The sequence below is a fragment of the Nicotiana tabacum genome, chromosome 22 (assembly GCF_000715075.1).
Source record: "Nicotiana tabacum cultivar K326 chromosome 22, ASM71507v2, whole genome shotgun sequence".
Taxonomy (NCBI): Eukaryota; Viridiplantae; Streptophyta; class Magnoliopsida; order Solanales; family Solanaceae; genus Nicotiana; species Nicotiana tabacum.
In genome coordinates, this window is record NC_134101.1 from 5053113 (window position 1) to 5075339 (window position 22227).

The 22227-nt window shown below is 35.0% G+C and overlaps 3 protein-coding genes across 3 annotated transcripts; 1 reads left to right on the forward strand and 2 right to left on the reverse strand.

Annotated features, from left to right (window-relative positions):
- The first annotated feature begins 304 nt into the window (after positions 1–304).
- Positions 305–5582, forward strand: LOC107768302 (succinyl-CoA ligase [ADP-forming] subunit beta, mitochondrial-like). Its single transcript, NM_001324974.1, is given in 12 exon segments — positions 305–406; positions 1121–1231; positions 1330–1441; positions 2093–2157; positions 2357–2434; positions 3729–3803; positions 3909–4061; positions 4204–4338; positions 4450–4614; positions 4815–4937; positions 5307–5378; positions 5508–5582. Coding segments are annotated over 12 exon segments (1266 nt in total).
- A 378-nt stretch (positions 5583–5960) lies between these two features.
- On the reverse strand, positions 5961–8577 carry LOC107768303 (uncharacterized). The gene is made up of 4 exons (XM_016587425.2): positions 8432–8577; positions 7924–8024; positions 7363–7459; positions 5961–6581 (listed from the first exon to the last, which is right to left on the reverse strand). The coding sequence occupies exons 1-4, from the start codon at positions 8487–8489 to the stop codon at positions 6154–6156; spliced, it is 684 nt and encodes a 227-aa protein (XP_016442911.1). The 5' UTR covers positions 8490–8577; the 3' UTR covers positions 5961–6153.
- A 4107-nt stretch (positions 8578–12684) lies between these two features.
- LOC107768301 (60S ribosomal protein L23) lies at positions 12685–15165 on the reverse strand. The gene is made up of 4 exons (NM_001425768.1): positions 15096–15165; positions 14678–14962; positions 13336–13377; positions 12685–13166 (listed from the first exon to the last, which is right to left on the reverse strand). Exons 1-4 carry the CDS (start codon positions 15106–15108, stop codon positions 13084–13086), a joined length of 423 nt encoding a protein of 140 aa, NP_001412697.1. The 5' UTR covers positions 15109–15165; the 3' UTR covers positions 12685–13083.
- Between the last annotated feature and the right edge of the window lie 7062 nt (positions 15166–22227).

The window sequence follows — 22227 nt, forward strand, 5'->3', positions numbered from 1 at the left end:
TTTAATCCATTTTAGATTATACTTTCTTTCCTTATTAACATGTTTTAGAAAGATCAACATTTTTTTACATTTAGAAAACCATTTAAAGTAAAGTAACTATTTTTCATGTTAAAAGAGATATTTTTATTTTTAATTAATCCCGTTAGTTTGAATCTATAGAAGGTGCAGACCAGGGAATAATCAACGGGGAAAGAAAACCAAAAACAAGCTGGTCATAAAAAGTATACTACGACCTTTTTTTTTCGCTTCAGTATTAGGGTTCCGATTCTATTATACATTTCGATCGCGTAGAGGATCTGAAAAAATGGTGAGAGGAATGCTGCGCAAACTTGCCAATCAGTCTCTCTCAGTTGCCGGAAAGTGGCAGCAGCAACAGCTCCGCCGCCTCAACATCCACGAGTATCAGGTCACTTCCCTTCCCCCTATCTGTAAAGTGAGATGTTCTTAATCTATAAATCAAATCAACTAAGCTTTAATCCCAAACTAGTTAGACTGAATCCTCTGTGTATATATATTCTGCTTGATTTGGACATATTTCATTATAATTCCAAATAATTTTGTTTTTTTGTGACTTTTTTAAAATCGAGATGTAAAATAGAGATAATTTGTAGCTGAGAACTCCGCTATTTCGAGAGGAGAGGCTTGTGAAATTTTGAATTAGTAGATGCAGAGTTTTGAATCTAGTACAAATTCATAATTTTTTTTAAAGAAAAATGTTCATGTAGAAATATAGAGTTCAAGCCAACATGCAATATTTGCGCATTGAGCTATAATTTTTGTACACTATCAGGTTAAATTGACCTAAAATAATGCGTAAGTCTTCATAACAAACCTGATATAGCAACTTGAAAAATAAACTGATAACTTACTATAACCAGTTAAATTGTAGTGATGGAGTAAAATTGTGAAATTTCATATACGCTGTCGCTGCATATAACTTTAATCCTAATTTTTTTATTGTTCAAGTATAGATATATTTAGTTCAAGGCTACCGGCCACTACTAACATATCATATTCGCCACGGTTCTGAAAATGCAGAGTGTGGAACTTTTTATCATCAACTAATGGTGCAGATTTTTCATGATATATGGTTTTGAAGTTTTGCTTGATATGATATTAGGGAGCTGAGTTGATGGGCAAATATGGGATCAATGTGCCGAAAGGTGTTGCTGTTGCTTCCCTTAGTGAAGTGAAAAAAGCAATTCAAGATGTGCTCCCCAACCAAAACGAGGTAGTTCGAACGAAGCAGTATCTGTTGTAAACTCTGATCTCTTTGCTACAGCTAAGGGTAAGGTAAATGCTTTCTACTCTTTGCTTTTGGTGATGCAGGTGGTTGTTAAATCACAAGTCCTTGCTGGTGGACGTGGCCTTGGAACATTCAAAAATGGATTTCAGGGCGGAGTTCATATTGTCAAGGCTGATCAGGCTGAAGAGATTGCCGGTATTGAAGATCGTCCTTTACTATATTTTTGTAGAATAATTTCATTAACGTGAATAAAATGAAGTTACTTCTGTATGAGTTGTAGTTGTATCATTAGGTTTCGTCAACTGTCCGAGATATCTAGCATCTTATTGGAAATGAACGGACAACTGTGCTTGACTTGATAACAATTTTTTCGTGCAAACTAGCTAGGAACACTACTCTTGAGATCTTAAGAGGTTCCTAACAGCAGGCATATCATTATTTTTCTCTTGGGGCTCAATTATATGGTTTTAAACTTTTCTGGTGGCATTTGTGCTTCTGATGTTCATTTATCCTTGCATTTGAAACTGATCTATGGGCATCTTTGCTTGAAATGGACAAGCAGTTAAGAGATGGACCTTCAATTTGTCCCTAAAGGGGCTTTTGGGGTTGGGGGCACTGAAGGCCTTAAGGACACGTGCTTTCTATCCTCAAGGAGTTTGCTGGACTTCTGAGATGGGCAATATCAAAATTATTTTGCAGGGCTGTTAATAAGCCATAACATTTTTATTCTTGCTAGAATATGCATTTCCTGTCCCTATAGTTTATTATTACCACTGTCAGGTTACTTTTTTTATTTGTTATGGTTATTTTCTTAATGAACAAATTGTGAATGCCTTTTGGTTTCAGCTAAAATGCTTGGACAGATACTTGTTACTAAACAAACTGGAGCTCAAGGAAAAGTTGTCAGCAAGGTTTGGATTTCGTATTGACATTTATTTTCCTCAAAGGCATTTTAATTGACATCACTTGTTGATGATGATAATTACGAGTTCATTTAATTTTGTCAGAAACTCATAATTACTAATTTTGATCAAATGATGATACTACAGTTCTACAGCACTCAGTAAGATTTATAGATTTTCTGATGCTCTGTTACCTAATTGATTGCAGGTTTACCTATGTGAAAAGATGTCCTTGGTTAATGAAATGTACTTTTCAATTATACTTGATCGTGCAACTGCTGGTCCTGTAAGTTCCAAAACTTGCCGGGGCACTTCTGTGCCCACTTAAATATATTGTTAACGTATATTCAGAATTATATCCATGTCCAGTGTCTCGCCAACCTCACTTTTTACTAATAAATTTTCATCACACCCTGCAGTACCCCCAAAAGAGATTATTAAAGGAGAAAAGAGAGAAAATTAAGTGTGAAAGAAGTGGAAAATGAAGGAGTTTCTCTGTCCACCTATGTTGCTTCTTTGTTTTCAATGTTCTCTTAAATATTAATTCATTTGTGATTCTGATGCACGAGTATCTTTCCAAATGTCCTGGTTAAAAGAAAAAGAGTATCTGCCCCGAATGTATTGATTCTATTGAATGAAACCCAATTTAGTAACATGTGCTGCATTGTGTAGTTCTGTTCTATGAGTGAAGTAGCTCAATGTTGCTTAACTGATGCATGCAGATACAGTAATCATGCTTGCTGCATGCTTATGTCCTTACTTAGTGCTGAATTGAAATGACCTTGATGTCTAGACATGAATGAGTTTGGATCCTTTGAAAGAACTCACTCTTATTTTTAATTGAAGAACAATAAGACATACTTGCTATTCACGTTGGCATTAGGACGACCTTATGAAAGAATTTGATCGGTAAGTAGAGAACCTCTGCTTTCATAATCCTTTAGGCGGATGTAGCCTTAAGGTGCCGAGTTTGTATGAACCCAATACTTTTGACGCGGAACATACATTTATATGTAAAATCTCACTAAAATGCAACAACTATTAGATTTGTACCCATAATTTTAAAAATATAATGGGTTCTATGCTAAAAACCTTAACGATTGAACCCGGATCCGCCTTTGTGTTCTATGAAGGTCAGGCAAAAAGCTGAAGTCTTCAACTTTCAAGAGTAATTCTATAATCTAGGAAACAACCTGTTCAATTTGAGTTCCCTCATTAATTGAATGTTCATGGGGAAGGTGTTGGGGCCTGAAAGCCTAACCCAAAAAAATTCTGTACTTTTTTAATAATCTTGATGAGCGGGAGCCTTGGCGTAACTGGTAAAGTTGCCTCCATGTGACTAGGAGGTCACGGGTTCGAGCCGTGGAAACGACTTTTTGCAGAAATGCAAAGTAAGGCTGTGTACAATAGAACCTTGTGTCCGGCCCTTCCCCAGACCCCGCGCATAGCGGGAGCTTAGTGCACCTGGCTGCCCTCTTTTATTAGTAATCTTGATCAAGTAGAGGATTTCAGTAACCAAATTGAAATTTTTAGTTGATCTAAGGCTGTGAAGCTGCTTGCTATTGCTTTCTTTATTGCAGCTCATTATTGCTTGTCGAAAGGGTGGGACCAGCATTGAAGACCTCGCAGAAAAATTCCCCGACATGATTATAAAGGTTTTACTTTTGTCTTTCAATACTCATTTCATCCAAGCTTTAGCAATTTCCTTTTGATGCTAGTGTTGTCAAATGATAAACGTTCTCTGTATCTGTATTTTCCAGGTTCCTATTGATGTTTTCAAAGGAATCACTGATGAAGATGCTGCAAAGGTTGTTGATGGTTTGGCTCCAAAAGTAGCTGACAGAAACGATTCAATTGAACAAGTGAAAAAGTTATACCAACTTTTCTGTGAATCTGACTGCACAATGTTAGAGGTGAGCATTTTCTTCATTTGTTCAGAAGCACCTTCTGGAGACTTAGCAGAATGTTTCTGAGGTTAATAGTTTTTAACAAGCATGGCTTTAGGAAAAAAATTCTTCCTATTTATACCTAAATTTAGACTTTTTGTCTGGGAAGATCAACCCCCTTGCAGAAACATCTGATAATAAGCTGGTAGCTGCAGATGCAAAACTCAATTTTGACGATAATGCTGCTTACCGTCAAAAAGAAATCTTTTCTCTTCGCGATTCTTCGCAAGAGGATCCTCGTGAGGTATTCCTTATGCTTTCTATATTTGAATGTCACTGAAGGCGCCAACCTTTCATCCTCGATGCAACTATGTTCAAATTTTCATTTTTTGGTCTACCCTGGTTAACTCCTCAGGTTGCTGCTGCTAAAGCAGATTTGAATTATATTGGCTTGGATGGAGAAATTGGTTGCATGGTTAATGGTGCTGGATTGGCAATGGCTACCATGGATATAATTAAGCTCCACGGGGGAACACCAGCCAATTTTCTAGATGTGGGTGGAAATGCTACTGAAGGCCAGGTATATGTGGTTTCTTGATAATACATGTGAAGAATAGTTGTTTTTGTTGCTCATTTGCATGTTTCCAGCTTTTCTTTTTGTAAGAGCTGAACAAGTGTTTCTTTAGAGTGAAGTCTTATTTTTTGTCTTAATGATGTGTTAAAATGTTGAAAAGTTTGGAGTCCACAAAAAGTTGAATTTCTCTTTTGTACTTGGAGTAGGTTGTGGAGGCCTTCAAAATTTTGACTGCAGATGAGAAGGTGAAAGCAATTTTGGTGAACATCTTTGGAGGAATAATGAAGTGTGATGTGATAGCCAGTGGTATTGTTAATGCTGCCAAACAGGTTAGTATTGTTTTTTCTCTGATTATGTGAGGGTTTTGTTTGCCCAACAAGTTCTCTCTTTTAGGACCTTTTTTGTGGTTTCTGTTTTGCCCCATTTATCTAACACTTCCTCTACTCACCTCTCTGTTCCTTTTTGAGTAAGAATTTTGTTCACTCTAAAAGTTTCACTTGCTCGCCCCATTCCTATATGAAGGAAAAGATAAGGAGAAAGGAAAAGATAAGGAGAAAGGAAAACAAAGAAATGTTACAAGGATAATTGTGTCAATGGTTCTACTTATTAACCCAAAAAAAGTGTTAATGGTTCAACTTTATCCTTCTGCAATTAGTCTCTGTGCATAATGTGCTGATTCTTATATGTTTGTGATTAAGGTTCAACTGAAAGTGCCTGTGGTTGTTCGTCTGGAAGGCACCAATGTTGAACAAGGGAAGAGAATTCTGAAGGTAAATTGGGAACTTTGTCCTCTGGGCATGAACTTTGCTTTGTCTTTGTGCAGTTGCTAATTTTGTTTTCCGTAGGAAAAGCCAGTTTCAAGTAGTAATTACTTTCTTCCCTGGTTTGTCTTTGTGCAGGAAAGTGGCATGACATTGATAACTGCCGAGGATTTAGATGATGCGGCTGAAAAAGCTGTCAAAGCCTTAGCCTAGTTGAAAGAACAAAAAAGATACAGTAACAAATTTGTTATACTTCTAATTTGTAAGCCTTTTGGTTGGCTCCCTTTTTTGCCAGGAAAGATCTGAAGAGTGCAATTCTTGATTTTACAATAAAACAGTGAACTTCACTTTTTGCTAAGACTTGGAATAAGCTTGGTGCTTCCTTTTATTAATTCATTTATATCATTGGTATTATGACCCAGCTTTCACACACCTAGATTAGTGCAACACTAGTATTAGCTATCTTTCACAAGAACATGTACTAATATTGGAAGTGTGTAGTGTTTTTAAATAAACAAAATATATCATATATAAGGTTTAACATCTTTTCCCTTCTCCTTTCCCTTTCTCTATCCTAGAAGAGATTTTACATTAAAAAAGGAATCTGTATAATGAACAAGGTATGTAAAGGTTAAATTGTACATAGATTCTATGAACACGTAAATAGAACTTTTTGAGGTTCCCAAACAAGTATGGAGTTTACTAAACTATCAAAAAAAGGAAAAGAAAAAGATAAAAGGCATTTGAGTGCTACATTTTTTATTTTAATATTTTCTTGTGTTTGTTATGAAATGATGCTTTCACTGTTTCTCGAATTCAATATTGAAGCTTCAGATCCCTGGTCGGGTCTCGACCCGTGATCCGACTGTGGTGCTGTACTAGAAGAAGATCCTTTAGACTTCGACGATCGGGATCCGGTGGCGCCGGGGACGGATTCCTTGGACTTCTTCCGCCGTGATTTTTTAGGGATGTCGGGGAGGTCTCTCGCCGGAGATTCTGAACCGGCGGCTGAATCTAGGTTGACTTGTCGGCCGTGTTTGGAACCGTCAGTAGAGTCTTTCCGACGGTGTCGCCGGGACTTGGAAGACTCTCTCTTTGGAGAATCAGTGCCGCCGTTTTCTTTAGAAGAGTGACGCCGTGATGACTTTGGTTGTTGTTCCGGTTGATCTCCGGCGGAAGAAGAATTTGCATTTCTGGACCTTCGGTTTGAATCTGCAATTCCATTATATTGCTCGGATCATAATGAATTATAATAGAAGCATGCAATCCATGCATGAGCATTAGCATAAGTTTATATGAACTCTTATAACAATATCAAGTTAATATACAATAATAACTGAATCAATGAACTGGATTTTTAGCTAAATATTTTTAGACATTTAATGAACTTTTTAGTACAAATATAGAGTTTAAACAAGATGAAGTAGAGTATTGTTGCCATAGAGTATTGTTGTATCTACCACTTTTTCGTGATAATGACAAATGGAGTAGGATGATCTATGAGAAACGAGAATTCGAATTTTGGTCGAGACAAATAATACTGATTTTTTCCATCAACCTAAATTTTGGTTAGGCAGAATTAATTAATATTTGTACTGGTAGAATATATATCAAATTGTTCTGACACCACAATTATTAAATAAATAACCCATTATGGCCTCTCACAAGCAAAGATAGAGCCAGAATTTAAAGTTTATGAGTTCTAAATTTGTCGTGGAACCATAGCTTAGTTACTGGATTCGCCATCAAATATTTATACAAATTTGATGAATTTTCTAATATTAATATAATGTTTGAATAATAATAACTGGGTTCGACCAAAACCACACGCTCCACCTCTGCTCACAAGCAGGATTTCTATTAGGGAAATTCTACTAAGCGTACTTTTTGGATATAATGAATTGTGCAAAGCAGGTGTTAATTAGAATATTAAAGGTTGAAGTAAATGAACAATGCCAAGATTGATAGCTACATAAGTGAAGGGTTGACAAACCTTCAGAAACCCATTTTATTTCAGGATTCTCTTTAGGATCTCCTGGAGGAACCAAAGGAGCTGACTGAAATTGACCTGGTCCATTGAATTCTTTCATCTGCACATTTTACCACAATAACATGTAAGCCGAAGCCGATCTAGAGTTCAATTGAATTTATTACTTTCGGTTTAAACTATGCATACAAAAACTTTTAAAACAACATATATTATAAGATAGTTATACATATATCTGTACCTATATACCGAGCCTATTCCTAAATTTATCTCTGCATGTAAAAGCATTTATTTCTAGTTGAAAAAGATTCTGGCCATATACAGTTAGACTTATAATAGTATCCCTATATAACAACACTTTACTATAAAAGCCAAGCTTTTCCGGAATCAATTTTCATGTTATGTTATAATATATGTTTTATATAACAACACTTTGTTATAACATCCAAAAATACTCGAAACAAACGAAGTTGTTAAAGAGATGTTTGACTGTAGTCCGACTAAGATCATTTACACAGGGGAAAAAGAGGGACAGGATAATATTGAAAAAGAATACTTAGTATTTACCCAGCTTGGATTATCTGTTGACGGTCCATCCCATCCTATATGGGCAACATGCTTTACATCTGTGGGAAAACCAATCTGCATTTCTTTTTCTTTCTCCTCATCTGCATCAACATACATATAATAATAATTATTATTATTATGTATAAAAATGTGTATGTATGTATATTGTGTGTTCAGATTGGTGATGAGGTGCGCGTAAAATTCTAACAATCTCACAACACTAGATCATCATTTATTTTTTCCTGATATATGATCGAATAGGTCCATTAATAAGGCAAAGCATTCTTTATCAAAAGGTTCTCCATTCCCACGACTTGAACCTAGGAATTTGAATATAAATTCTCTTTATTTGATTACACTTAGTTCATTTTGTATTAACATAATTCATCGCAATTAAAATAGTTTTATGATTATCGTCAACCTGTTGCAACCCTCCTTATCCAATAAACATTTCCAACAAAATAAAGGTGGAAAAATAAATATGATAGAATGAATGATCATTCCTCACCAAATATCTGAGAAATGTAACGAAGGCCTTTTAGAAGGCCTTTCACCTTCGTAGACATCCTCAGCTGCCAATGATTGCTTTTAGGTCTTAGATTTACAAACCTTTCTTCAGTAGAAAGGAAGAAAGTAAATGAAACTCATAGATTCAGCAATCCATGCAAAGGAGAATTTGGTATTATTCAGAATTAACGAAAGTACTTTGAATTTGGATACAGAAACTCAAAAATAAAAAATAATTTCAAGAAAATGGACTCAAACCCTCAAAATTTTTAGGTTTGACTCCTCTCTAATTATCACAAGCAAAATGCTGTTAAAGCATTCCTTTTATCCATTTAATGGCAATGAATTGCTGGACATTACTAACCAGACACATGTCCTATATTTAGGGATTAGAAACAAATTTTGTTCTTTTCATTTAATAAAGAAAACTCATTAATTTCCAGTTTCGCCTCTATAAATTCTTTGGTCTTTTGATTTTAATTTTGTTGTCAATTTTGTCGGATCAAACGCTGCACATAAAAGATTAAAGATTAAATATTAAAGATGGAATTTCGACCATTAGGCTATAATTCTAATCCTACCCGCTTGTTATAATGTAGGCAGAGTTAAAAAGGAACAATATTATTAATAGATCAACTAAATGAAATTATTTTACTTTTGGCATATAAATGTTATTTGTTCGTTAATAGCTTGTTTGGATGGTTGTTACCTAATGTATTGTATCATATTATTATATTAAATACAATGTTTGTTTTGATTTTTACTTAAATTTTATTGTATCGTAATCGTTAAATCCGTCATTACGTAATGACGGATTTGGTGTGGTGACGTCGTTACCTTACTTTTTCTCTCATCTTCCCTTCCTTATTATTAAATAATCATCTTTTATCCTTTACCCTACTCTTTTATATAGTAATTCTACTCCGTATTCTATTTTTTCTTAGTAATATTACAAATTTATTCTTCATTTTGTGAATTGGTGCGGGACATCATGAAACGACGACAAATGATATAATCTATCCAAATATTATATTCATCAAATAATACAATACAATATGATAGATTATGAAACCATATGTAACAACAATCCAAACAAGCTTTAAGGAGTCGTTTTAGAGTTATGCAAGTATTAGTTATCCATGAATTTACTAAACAATAAACATTTTTGTGCTAATATCAGCAAGGTTTACTTATTTAAGAAATAAAACATGGCATTCCAAATAGCAGGAGAGGCAGTGAGGTTATCTTTTTCTGTTCCGTACAAACCGCAATGTTTGACGCACTCATAAAGTTTAAAACGCTAATTTGACTTGTCAATTGAATTCGTGCAATTGTAAAAAAAATATTGAAGTAAACAGAAAGTTAGTATACAGAATTCCAGTCCAATCCCATCATTAAAAGATGCATTATTGTTTAGAACACCTCTTAATTAAGATATTGAAAAACGTTCACTAATATGTTGGACCAGTATCAACTTATCATTATTAACAAGAAATGAAAGTACTCATTTATATTCCTTAAATTAAATGGGTTTTTATTACAAGTAACAAAAACTTATTACTGTGAGGTTAGACATGAGGCTCCTACCTGTTATATTGTGAACAGATCAGACTCATCCTTGTTCTAGGTAGGGGTGGACATAAAATCCGAAAAATCGGATTCCGAATCGAACCGAATTAATTTGGTATTTCAGTTTCGGTCTTTTCGATATTTCGGTTTATTTCGGTACAGAAATTTCGATAATTCGGTATGATATACGGTATTGGATTTTTGATATTTCGATAATAGTTTAGTCCAAGCCCAACTTTATTTTTTTTGCTGCATAGTTGGAAACGTCGTAGCTGTTGTCAGGTGACTTGTTTATCACCCAATATGGGCTGGGTTAATCCATGGGGAGCCCTGATATTTTCAATCAGTTTTAGTTTATTAACAGTCCATTTAGATAAAATCCGAATGATTGCTTAAAACACTTGCCTATCTTACTAAAATGAAATCTGCATTGGTATATCCAAAATGGTTATTTTTTCTTTGTGAAATGTCCCAAAGTGATGCCTAGTCTTATAGCAAAACTTGATTTTACCTTCTTTGTACAACCTTTTCCACGTTCTATTCTAAAAATATAGAAATAGAGAGTAAATTGTGTACTGATGTCTTATTCAATACTAAGGTGTTAAATAATTATATTCTTGACTATCATGCAATAGGATATTTGGTATACATGGTGTACTGGTGTTAATGTAAATAATTTGTGACTGAATAAGCATAATTCGGATGTAACAACATAATATTCTTAAATATAGCATCTCTACTCTTAGAATTTTAAAATATTAGAATTTAATTAAACATTAAGAATATAAAATATGTAGAGAGAACATAGCTTTTATTTACAAAATAGATGCATAGAAACTATTCTTGTTCTGAATTTCCTAAACTTTCAATAATATTCTATAAACAACAACAGTAACAACCCAGTAAAATCTCACTAATGGGGTTTGGGGAGAATAGTGTGTACGCAGACCTTACCCCTACCCCGAAGGAGTAGAGAATCTGTTTCCGAAAGACCCTCGGCTCAAAAAAACAAAAAGACAAAAGGACAAAAAGGAGACAATATTAGTATCACAACAACAATCATAGAAAAAATAGGAACACCATGAAATCCAGAAGAAAGATGCAAAGCAAAGGGAGATAATATTAGTATAACCACAACAATCATAAGAAAAATAGAAACACCATGAAATCTAGAAGAAAGATGCAAAGCAAAAGCGATAGCTAGTAAATAGGACCTGCACTGAAAAGCAAAATAATAAGACACAACATTGCCACTAGCTATCTTAGACAAAAACTCTACATGGCTAGTCCCACAATGGTACGAAGTAAGGCACGACTCAACTAGTTCCTAACCTACAACCCTAATACTCGACCTCCACATCTTCCTATCAAGTGTCATGTCCTCGGAAATCTGGAGCATCGTCATATCCTGTCTCATCACCTCTCCCCAATACTTCTTAGGCCGCCCTCTACCTCTTCTCGCGTCCTCCACAACCAACCGCTCACACCTCCGTACCGGAGCATCTGGGCTTCTCCTCTGAACATGTCCGAATCATTTAAGCCTCGCTTCACGCATCTTGTCATCAATGGGAGCCACGTGCACCTTCTCCCGAATATCATCATTCCTAATCTTATCTATCCTAGTATGCCCGCACATCCACCGCAACCTCCTCATTTCTGCTACTTTCAATAATATTCTATAAATGTGTTTTATATATCATGACCTTTGCAAAAGATTCTTACTTTATTTCAGTTTTTGTATAAAAAGAATCGCAAATTAAAGTTTTTCCGTTATCAAGCTGACTTAACTGTACTATTACGGATTACCCGCCTCATTTAACTTTGTGCCTGTTAAAACAATCTCAACACATTTAGCCTTTATAAGAACCTGCTGAGTTCAGGTTGTGCTACGTATCATGTCGTATGTCCCCACAGCCGGTGCCTTCATCGAAATACTCTTGTCTAAAAACCTAATATACAATTCTACCAAGATCACACTTTTTGTGCCTCAGGTGAAGCTTTTTGACCTTTTGTTTGGGATATCAAGTCATCGAAAGCTTTTTTTCTGCAGATACACCAATTTATGTACCATTTTTTTTAATTAGGAAACAAACAAAAATTTTGATTCTATATCAGATTGATCTTTGGTGGAATCTCAAACAGCATGGATTACATTAGTTAATGGAGTGGGGGAGACACTGAAGATTTGGTTTAAATCAAAATCATACCAAACCAAAATAAAAAATATCGAATCATATCAAAATATTTTGGTACGGTATTTGATATACACAATTGATAAACGGCAAAATACCGAATCGAAATTCTTAAATACCGAACCGAAGTACCGGATGCACACCCCTATTCCAGGGGTATCAATTGACAATCTCTCTTAAAAGATGCATTATTGTTTAGAACACCTCTTAATTAAGATATTGAAAAACGTTCACTAATATGTTGGACCAGTATCAACTTATCATTATTAACAAGAAATGAAGTACTCATTTCTATTACTTAAATTAAATGGGTTTTTTTACAAGTAACAAAAACTTAGTACTGTGAGGTTAGACATGAGACTCCTACCTGTTATATTGTGAACAGGTCGGACTCTCCTTGTTCTAGGGTGTCAATTGACAATATCAAAATAAGGAACAAGCAATTCACTCTCCTACAATATCTCAAATTCATCTAAATGTATTCGATGAACCATGACAAATATTCACTCTATAAAACTTAAAATTCAACCCAATCATTTTAAAGCAGGGAAGAGTACAACACTGAAAGATCTCAAAATCATCCTAATGAGGGAGTTTTCAGTATTCAAGTGATCTAATTGAAGAGTTAGGGAAGGCATAAAGTGCTTATCTCAATGCCCACCAAACTTGTTTTCATCCAAGTAACAAAATTAAGATAAAGAGATGATTAAAGCATTCATCTGAAAAAGTAAATACCACACAGTAGAAACAGATAATAGTTCTGTGTTCTTGATGCAAAATTCTCACAGCGAGCAAAGCTAATACTCTGTAACTCTTAATAAGACAGCAATCTGATATCCAAAAACTTAAACCAACCATCAAAACAAGAATCTCAAACTACTCAAAGGCTCTCCTACACGATAGCATTAGCAGCACTTGCAATCCTAGGCCACAGATCGGCACACTCTTTCCCGATTGGCCCTGTAATTGCAGATCCTACAAGACAAAAACAGAAAACAAGAAATGCATAACACAGAAAGCTTGTAAAATCTGGCTTTACAAAGAATGATTTCTGGCATTGAACTAATGCTAGCGAATTACCAAAAACAGTTATTCAGTGTAATTTGGTCTAGAAAAAAGCAGTGCAAGTAATATGTTAAGTTACCTTTCATTTCGCCTTTGGGATTCACAATTACACCAGCATTATCTGTATTAGGAAAAATCAAAGCATCAGACGACAAGTTCTAATATACGCTGTAAGACACTTGCAACAGTTGCTTAAAAGAGCTCAAATACAACAGCTTCATCAGCATACACGCAACTCGAGTACCCAACACACATTAGCACACAAAGAGAACAAAAGACGTAGCACTCCTCACTTTACTCCTAATTTTTGCAGCAATAAAGATAGTATTAATTGCATAAAAGGTTCATAGGTCATAACCAAGATATGTTTGGCAGTTGGTACAAAAAATGTTTCTCTGCAAAATGATTTTACTTGTTACCTAAGATTGTAAATTCTCTAATAAATATATTTTCACCAAAAAAGAATAAGTGATTTCCTCATTACAAGGAGAAGTTATTTTACCCCACAAATATAGCAAACTCTTGCACAAGATTATTTGCTTAAACCAACATTAGACTTAGGATATTCTCATTTTTAATACTCAATTATTTAGCCTAAAAACTAACCTCCTAGCCTATTGTTGCCCTTCATAAACTTATCTCACCTGCCTGGCACTTTTATACCCTATTAACAATGAAAAGTTATCCAACACATGATTCTCAGATTAGAACTCTCCACTAACCTAAAGAAAACACATAAAAATGAAACTGCCAGGAGAATAGCATACTTCCTAATAATTTCACATCATAAGGGCCATGCTGTAATATATATTGAGTAAATTTATTTCTTTTTATAAGGAAAAGAGAAAGTGAGCGCAAAAATGCAATGGCATTTGGAGGCGAATTTGTGACCGAAATAGACGAAATGGGTTAGCTTCTAGAAAGCGAAAATTGGCTCAAAAGAGAGGATCAAAAAATCACTTTTCAGAAGAAAAAAGATCCACTTAGAACAGCAACAAATCCGTACTATGATGTCATTTTTCATTTGTTGTTTAAGGCTTTAGATTTGAAGGGCACCCCACAGAAAACCTGTAAGTATTTCAGAGCTATTATTCAGAAGCTCTCCACTATTTTGCAATCCAAAACCCGAATTTGCATTCTTTCAAATAATAAAACCTAACAATTTATAAATGAAAAAGTTCACTGTAAATTGATCTGAGCTTTTCAAAACAATAACCAGGTTTCGAATGGTGTAAGCCTGTATCTCAATGGAGTAAATTCTTTTTATTAAGTAAACAGTTCATGGTGTAATGTATAATCTACAAGCCAATGACTAAAAAGTTAGATTATTTTTCACATGACATCCCATAATTGATGCAAAATATAAACTATATTTCTAAATTACAGACAACAAAAACGATTAACTATTATAAAACATATACCTTCGAAGTACATGAAAACACCATCCTTTCGGCGCCAGGGCTTGCGCTGACGAACAACGACAGCTGGCATAACCTTTTTCCTGAGATCGGGCTTACCCTTCTTCACTGTAGCCATGACCATGTCACCTACACAAGCTGATGGCAACCTGTTAAGCCTTCCTTTGATACCTTTCACCGAAATGATGTAAAGGTTCTTTGCACCAGTGTTATCGGCGCAGTTAATGGTAGCTGCCACCGGCAAACCCAGTGACATCCTGAATTTGTTCCCCGCGGAACCTCCGCGACCTTAACAAAGATACATTTGCAGAAATAGAACATATAAATTAGATTGAATAAGTTAAGGATTGAAACGTAAATTAAATCGAACAAAATTAATAGTAGAGGATAGTTGTAATTGAGAAATGATTGTGCGATTTACCTCTCTTCGACATTGTTGACGGTCTTGCTCAGCTGCTCCCTCTCTCTTTATGCCTCCAAACCCTAAGAATGAGAGGAATCGGAGGAGCTAGGGTTTTATATGCAGCTTGTATTTGCAAAAAGTGTTTTAGGTTACTGGGCCTTGGTCCTATGCTCTCTCTTGAGCTGGTTAGGCCCATTTGAGATTGAAGATAAGGCCTGCTGTCTGGTCTGGCCCAACGTGACTGGCTTTTTAACCTAAATAGTTGTTCATTCAATCGCGTAAATTAAAAATTAATTGGTGTATAAGCGTGTATAATTTATACTGGTTAAAAAAATAATGAATCCAATAGGCTATTTACGTAAAAATGCCTTCCTTTTTAATCCTTTTTATGTGCGTGTGCGCGTACGTGCATATGTGTGTTCATAAAGGAAAAACACAAAAGACTCCAAGGGCTCGTTTGATTCGCAAACTAGTTATGCATGAATTATTGATGTGGTGTTATGAAATATAGCTCAAAATAATAATATAGAACAAGAAAAAATAAGCTAAGAGATATAGAAAGAAAGAGCGGAGAGATTCTTGTTTCTTCTTCAATTGTGTGATCTTTTCATCTATTACAAGGCCTTTATATAAGCATGAAAAGTGAAGAAATATATCATTGAATATGTCATTAAGCATTTGAGATCATGGAGGAAGATCATGGGGAGGTTATGGAGTTACAGTCATAACTCCATAAAGTATTATAGTAGTGAAAGTTATGGAGATAATGGAGAAGAGTAGTGAGCATTACTCCTTTTGTGGTTATGGACATCCACCATAATTCAAAATTTTATAACACTCCCCCTTGGATGTCCATAGATAATGTGCCTCGTTAAAACCTTGCTAGAAAAAAAAACATATGAAAAAAAATATCCTAGTGAAGGAAAAAGAGTACACATATCATGTAATACGCATTGCTTGCTGCCTCATTAAAAACCTTGCCAGGAAAACTAGTGGGATAAAATCGTAGCTAAGGAAAAAAGATTACAGCGCGTATTTGCCTCCCCCTGATGAAAACATCAATTAATTTCACCTGGATGATGTGTTCCAATCATGTATACCAACTTCTCAAATATTGAGGTTGATCATGCTTCGTTGAATAGAATCACCAAATTATCAAGCGAACAAATTCATTGAACATCCATTTAACCGTTCGGTGAAGATTGTGTATGATAAAGAATTTTGATGAAATATATGATTTATTTTGTCTCATTCAATATATCCTTCTTTCAATTGAGATAAACAAACATCATCGTCTTCACTATTATTGGAGTCTTCTCTTCAGAGTAAAGTCACACACCAGTTATGTGTTGAGTGACTTAATTTATCAGTTACTAGTATATTAACATTGTTGAATAAGTATCAACAATTGATTGCCTTGTGAAATAATAATATAGCAGTAATCTCACATACAAATAGATTGTTTGAAGAACGAACTTCAGAAAATGCATGCATTTGAATAACCAACAAAACTTTGGCAATATTTGTTAGAATAAACAAATTTATATCAAGGATTCCCTTTGCAATATAATCATAATAGTATTCCAATATTTTCATATAGGAATATAACTATATCTTTCTTGCACATTGTTTTGCTCATAGTTCTAGCAAGATACATTAGTGCACCAATTGCACAAGACACAAAAACAAATTATGTACGCCATGATCGCTCTAATTCACATAAGAATTTGCTGAAGCTATATTTAATAAATTTCTTGGGAACCTTAATATGCTTCAGAACAATTTAAATCCTTCAATGATTTCCATTATACGCATATCAAGTTTTTCATGTATTGCCAGATTAAAACCTGAAATGACCACATCAACCACATGAGAACATGTCTCTATATAATCAATGCCGGGATATTTACAAATCTTCTTGTGTCACAAGTCGTCTTTTTGTCTATCGACTTGATATTTTTTTGCACAAGAACACATTTATACTACCACTGGATTTATACTTTCAGGTGTTGGGACTATCCGTCCAACTTCATATTTTTAGGTGAAGTCAATTTTTATTGCGTATTTTTCATTTGGCCAATCATTTATCTGTCCAAATTTCATGACAGATTTGAGCTCGTGTTACACCCCATATTTTCGTACGTGAGAGTACATCATAAGTCAATTGATGTAAGCTCAGAAAAGAGATCGTCTTTGAAAGTACATAAAGTAAGTTAATCATGTTACCTTGGAGAGTACAAATCTTTAAGATCATGGATAACAACTACCAAGAGGGTTGAAAGACTTAGGAGCTAAGCAAATTGAAGAAAATAAGTTTCGTCGAATGTCGACAAGTTGGGAATGTTATAACATGTTCTTTTGGGTGATAATAAGGTTCTTAACATGATAAGGAGGTTATGTTATGATTTATTTTAGTCGTGTGTTATATTTTGAAGTCAAGCGAGTTCTGGAACAAAAGTTGGCAAATGTCATCACAAGTTACATTCATAATGTGCTGAATATTATGTCAAATGTAGCAGAGCTTTTCTCCTAATATACTTGGAATTATAGGATGATCTTTATATAAAATTGAAGATCTACGAGTTTAGTTTCTAATGCATTAAACCTTTTATCGATACTACATCAGAGTAGAGAGATATTTGCAGTTTCGCGAGACTGCGTAGACTGCATAGGTGACAAGTATGTGGGTCACTAAAGCTTTTTGAACAATAACTTTTGTGTGTTATATGAGGTTTTAGGACATATTATATATCAAATTGAAGGTCTTGAAATTTAGTTTCCAACGCTTTTAACCGTTCATTCATACGACATCCGGATAAAAAGATATAAGCGTTGGAAGAAGGGTCAATGATAAAGTGCTAAGTAGCACCTTTTTGACTTTACAACAAATTGGATATTTATATCCCTTATGTCATCTCTTTCTTCATTTTTCCAGAAACCACGACCAAATAAGACCCATAAACTTACCCCTAAGCTCTATACAAGGGTTTCAAAGAAGATTAACATCCTGGGTACGAAATCAAGAAGCGATAACATTAGAATGATCCCTACGACGTAATTATCGCTATATCGTCTCTCTTTTTATTTGTAGTTTGAGTTTTGGAAAGTATTTAATAGTTAATAAAATGCCCACTTTCTGTATTTATGATTTTAAATATCAAGGAAGGTTGATAAATTCGTTTTCTAATAGTTAGAACTCACGGGACGGTGATCGAAAGCCGTGAGTTCGAGTTATTTGACTTGTAGTGGACTGTTTTGCGGGTTGTTTCATATTGTTTTTGGGCTGTATATTTTGCTACTATTTAATGGAGTTTTTTAGGATAAATGGTGTGGAGAAATACCACATAATAGCAAAATGGTAGATTAGTCGTTCTTTGTAACATTTTCAGGGTGTTTGACACTACTATAGTTGTCGTTTTGGGTATAAAGTGATTTGGGTGTGTTGGGATATTATAAGCTAAATATAACATGGATTTTTACTTGAATCCACTGTAGGAGGTAATTATATTGTGTTCTTGCATGCGCTTACCATCTTGAGGTTGATTAAGTTAAATAGATGGACTAGACATGAACTAGTGAATAAAGTTGCTAATTTAGGATAGTTCGAGTTGTGGATTATTTTTTTTGTTATAAATATATGGTATAAGGCTGGAATCATTGATGAATGACTTCATTATCATGTTAATGATACTGTTAAGTTAAATTAAGAAGTCTATAAGGGGTGATATGGGGTATACAGGTTTCAATCGGAGCTTGACACTCGTCGTGAAGTAGTTGTGACTTATTGTTGTTATATGGTGTCTTGTTATCGATAATTATGTATTGCTGGATTGCTCTGGTCATTTTTGTTGGTATATGGTATTAGAGGAGGCTCTTGTTACAGGGGAGATGCTGCCCAATTTTACATAAATGAGCTACTAGTTTAAGTTGCTCACTTAGCCTTCACTCAACACTAATTTTGAATGTCTTTATGCTATGGTAGATTGAGTTGAGTTGTTTGAAGAATTGCTTGTAAGGTATTAAGAACTCAATGGAGTTAAGGTATGTTAAGGATATCCCTTCTTTCCTTTTGGCATGATCCATATGATACAAACGAAATGAGCAAACGCGAAACTTTCACAAATGACTCTATTCTTAGAAGTACTAGGGGTGCCTATGTTCTTGATTCCCCATGTGTCCTATTATTATATCGTTTGTTCATGGGTCTCCGAAAATACGTAAGTTGATAAAATTTATTTCATGATATTAACCAAAGGCATATTGATCTTATGACATCCCGAGAGATATTATTCACATACTTCTTATGCATTGCATTTATTTATACATGTATATTGACCCATGACTAGATGGAGTTATATATTCATATATTATATGTATATGGGATATAGAAAAAGGTTACGACATTATATACGCACCACCATCTGATCAGCTAATCTACGTCACTACCACCTGATCAGCTAGTCTACGTTGATGATTTCGCCCACAGAGGCCGAGATGATATAATGGGATGCCCTCAAAGGCTTAATGATGTTATGTCACACATACCTATGCATGATGTGACATTTAAACGCATATGCATGACATTATAAATGTTTCATGATTTCTAGAGCTATTCAGACTTACAGGTTAAGTTCTTTACTCCATGTTTCTCTCATGTATTTTATATACTGCTTTCATGCCTTACATACTTGGTACATTATTTGTACTGACATCCTGGGACACTGAGTTTCATGCCCGCAGGTCCCGATAGACAGGTTGAGAGTCCTCTTAGTAGGCTATCAGCTCAGCGGAAAGTGTTGGTGCACTCCACTTGCTCCGGAGTTGCCTATTTGGTCAGTATAATTTGGACATGTATTAATTGGTATGGCGGGACCCTGTCCAGAACTTTTATGATGTTTACGTACTCTTAGAGGCTTGTAGACAGATATCATGTTTATGGATACTTGTATGGCCTTGTCGGCCTATGTTTTGAGTGTAAAAATGATCATGTCGGCCTTATAGGCATGTATGTCACATGTATAAGTTTCTATATCATGTTGGGTCGTCCTATGTCTAGTATCCCCTTATGTTTTATTCTGCTTATCTCATTACGTTACTTTTGGCCCATTTACCCATGATGATATGATAATAAAGATACGTTACGTTGGTGCTCAGTTAGGTAAGGCACTGGGTGCCCGTCGCGGCCCATCGGTTTGGGTCGTGACAAAAGTGGTATTATAGCAGTTCTGTCCTAGGGAGTCTACAAGCCGTTTCTAGTAAAGTATTATTTTTGGGTGTGTTGTGCACCACACTTATAAGCAGGTGGCTACAGGGCATTTAGGACTGTCACTCTTTCTTCTTACTCTAGATCGTGTGGTAGAGCCTAGTTGTAAGTATTCAAAATCCTAAATTCTATTTTATTTGTAATACAACGATATCTACATCCAGAAAGACAGTTGGTAAGAGATTGAATATGGTTGTGGAAGAGTTGAATAAGAAGAACTCGATTTTGCATTATGCTTATGATGATTAAATGTAAGGTCTTCTACATATCATGTGTGCACTAAGATGTGTAAGCTTATTGATAAGGAACCTTAAGGCATGAATATCTATCTACCCATATGGTAAAAAAGCAACGAGAGAATCAGAAGGTATATACAAGTTTCAACAAGTAAAAGAAGCAAGGTGAAGAATGATACGAGGTACCCAGTTAGTGAAAATTATCAGTATTTACAATTCAGGCAGAGAAATATAAGCATTCTGAGTTACTTTCAAGAGTAACAAAGATATATACAATTGACCACACCTATCTCAATTATGCCCTATGGGAGCTAACAGATATAGTTTAAGAGAATGATGGGATATCAGGATCCAGCTGGGGTTAGATTAACTCAAAATTATGGATGAATTGTTATCATTAGCTCATATTTTCGAAGGATATTACAAATGTGGTAATAGTTCTCCTTGTGAGATACCCAGATGGTGCACTCTAGAGTAATATAGTAAGATATAAATACTAGAATGTTTAGAAATTTCAAAAGATAGGAAGTGGAATCCTAGAAGGGATAAATATTTACCTTAGTATGACTCCCGTCTCTAGAAAAAAAGGAGAGAGAATGTTAGGCGCCCCGAAGAGCTAGTGGGATGAAGCAAGGGGAGCTATAAGTGAAAGAATATTTTTTTGAAGTTTTCAGAATAAAGTGATAGATAGAAATATTAGCAGGAGAATAGGAAGAGAGTAAATAAAACATTATGAGTAAGATGTGATAAATGGATGATAACGGTAAATCAAAATATGACAGGATTACAGATTCTATAGTCAAATGAAGGAAAAGACAAGAGGTGACAGACCTTGAGACAATAAAAGAGTATAAGCCATAAAGTCATGTCCCCATTTCGAGAAATGAGTTGGTGACTCATACATGATTACTAGAAGGAAAAGTTAGACCCCCGGAGTAATAAAAATTAGTATGGGCTAGTGAATAAGATAACCTGAACATGAAGTCAGGACCAAAGAATTTGATAATAGTCGACATCGTCAGAATTTCAGAGATCGCGTTACGGCGATAATAGAATGGACAACATAAGAATAACCTTTAAAGGTCATTCAGGAAGATGCTTCCCTAAAGCAAGCACTGTGAGCAGAGTTAAGCTTAAGGGGCTAAGTGTGCCAGTTACACTAGGTATCACCCTCGTGCGTAAAAAAAATTCAGTTATCCTTGGTACAGAAGGGTTACCGCAAGATGAGTAAGATGTCAGTGAAGATGTGAAAAGACGCCAAAGATGATGAGGCGAAAGGAATGAGATTGCATTTATTCAGATCCCACGGATATGTTACGACTCCAGAACATTATGCAAGAATGACATCGGGGAGAGGAAGTAAGGGTTTTCGCTGAGGATGTTATTGATAAATAAGTCCGAATAAACACTTGATACATAAGGAGCCAATGCGAGAGGTAAGTTCAAACAAAGGACATATCCCAAGGGAGATTACGCAAAATATAGATATGAGAATAGACCAACGAGTAGTTAGTAGTTGATTCACGAAGAGTCTAGTTATGGCTAGACAAGAGGATACAGACAAATCAGCAGATTGTGCAAAATAAATATAGTGGAACCCAACATAAGGAATTCAATCTCGCAAATATGATGGCATCGTGATCCTTCAGAA

Bases quoted from the DNA above. Each gene is read 5' to 3' on its own strand.
- LOC107768303 (XM_016587425.2), bottom strand. From the start codon at position 8,489: ATGTCTACGAAGGTGAAAGGCCTTCTAAAAGGCCTTCGTTACATTTCT. The intron at 8,025-8,431 runs GTGAGGAATGAT...ATGTTGATGCAG, and splicing joins TTACATTTCTCAGATATTTG to ATGAGGAGAAAGAAAAAGAA. The intron at 6,582-7,362 runs GTTTGTCAACCC...ATGGAATTGCAG, and splicing joins AATAAAATGGGTTTCTGAAG to ATTCAAACCGAAGGTCCAGA.
- LOC107768301 (NM_001425768.1), bottom strand. The intron at 13,378-14,677 runs GTATATGTTTTA...TTCCTAATACAG, and splicing joins TGTTTTCATGTACTTCGAAG to ATAATGCTGGTGTAATTGTG. The intron at 13,167-13,335 runs GTAACTTAACAT...TTTGTCTTGTAG, and splicing joins TCCCAAAGGCGAAATGAAAG to GATCTGCAATTACAGGGCCA.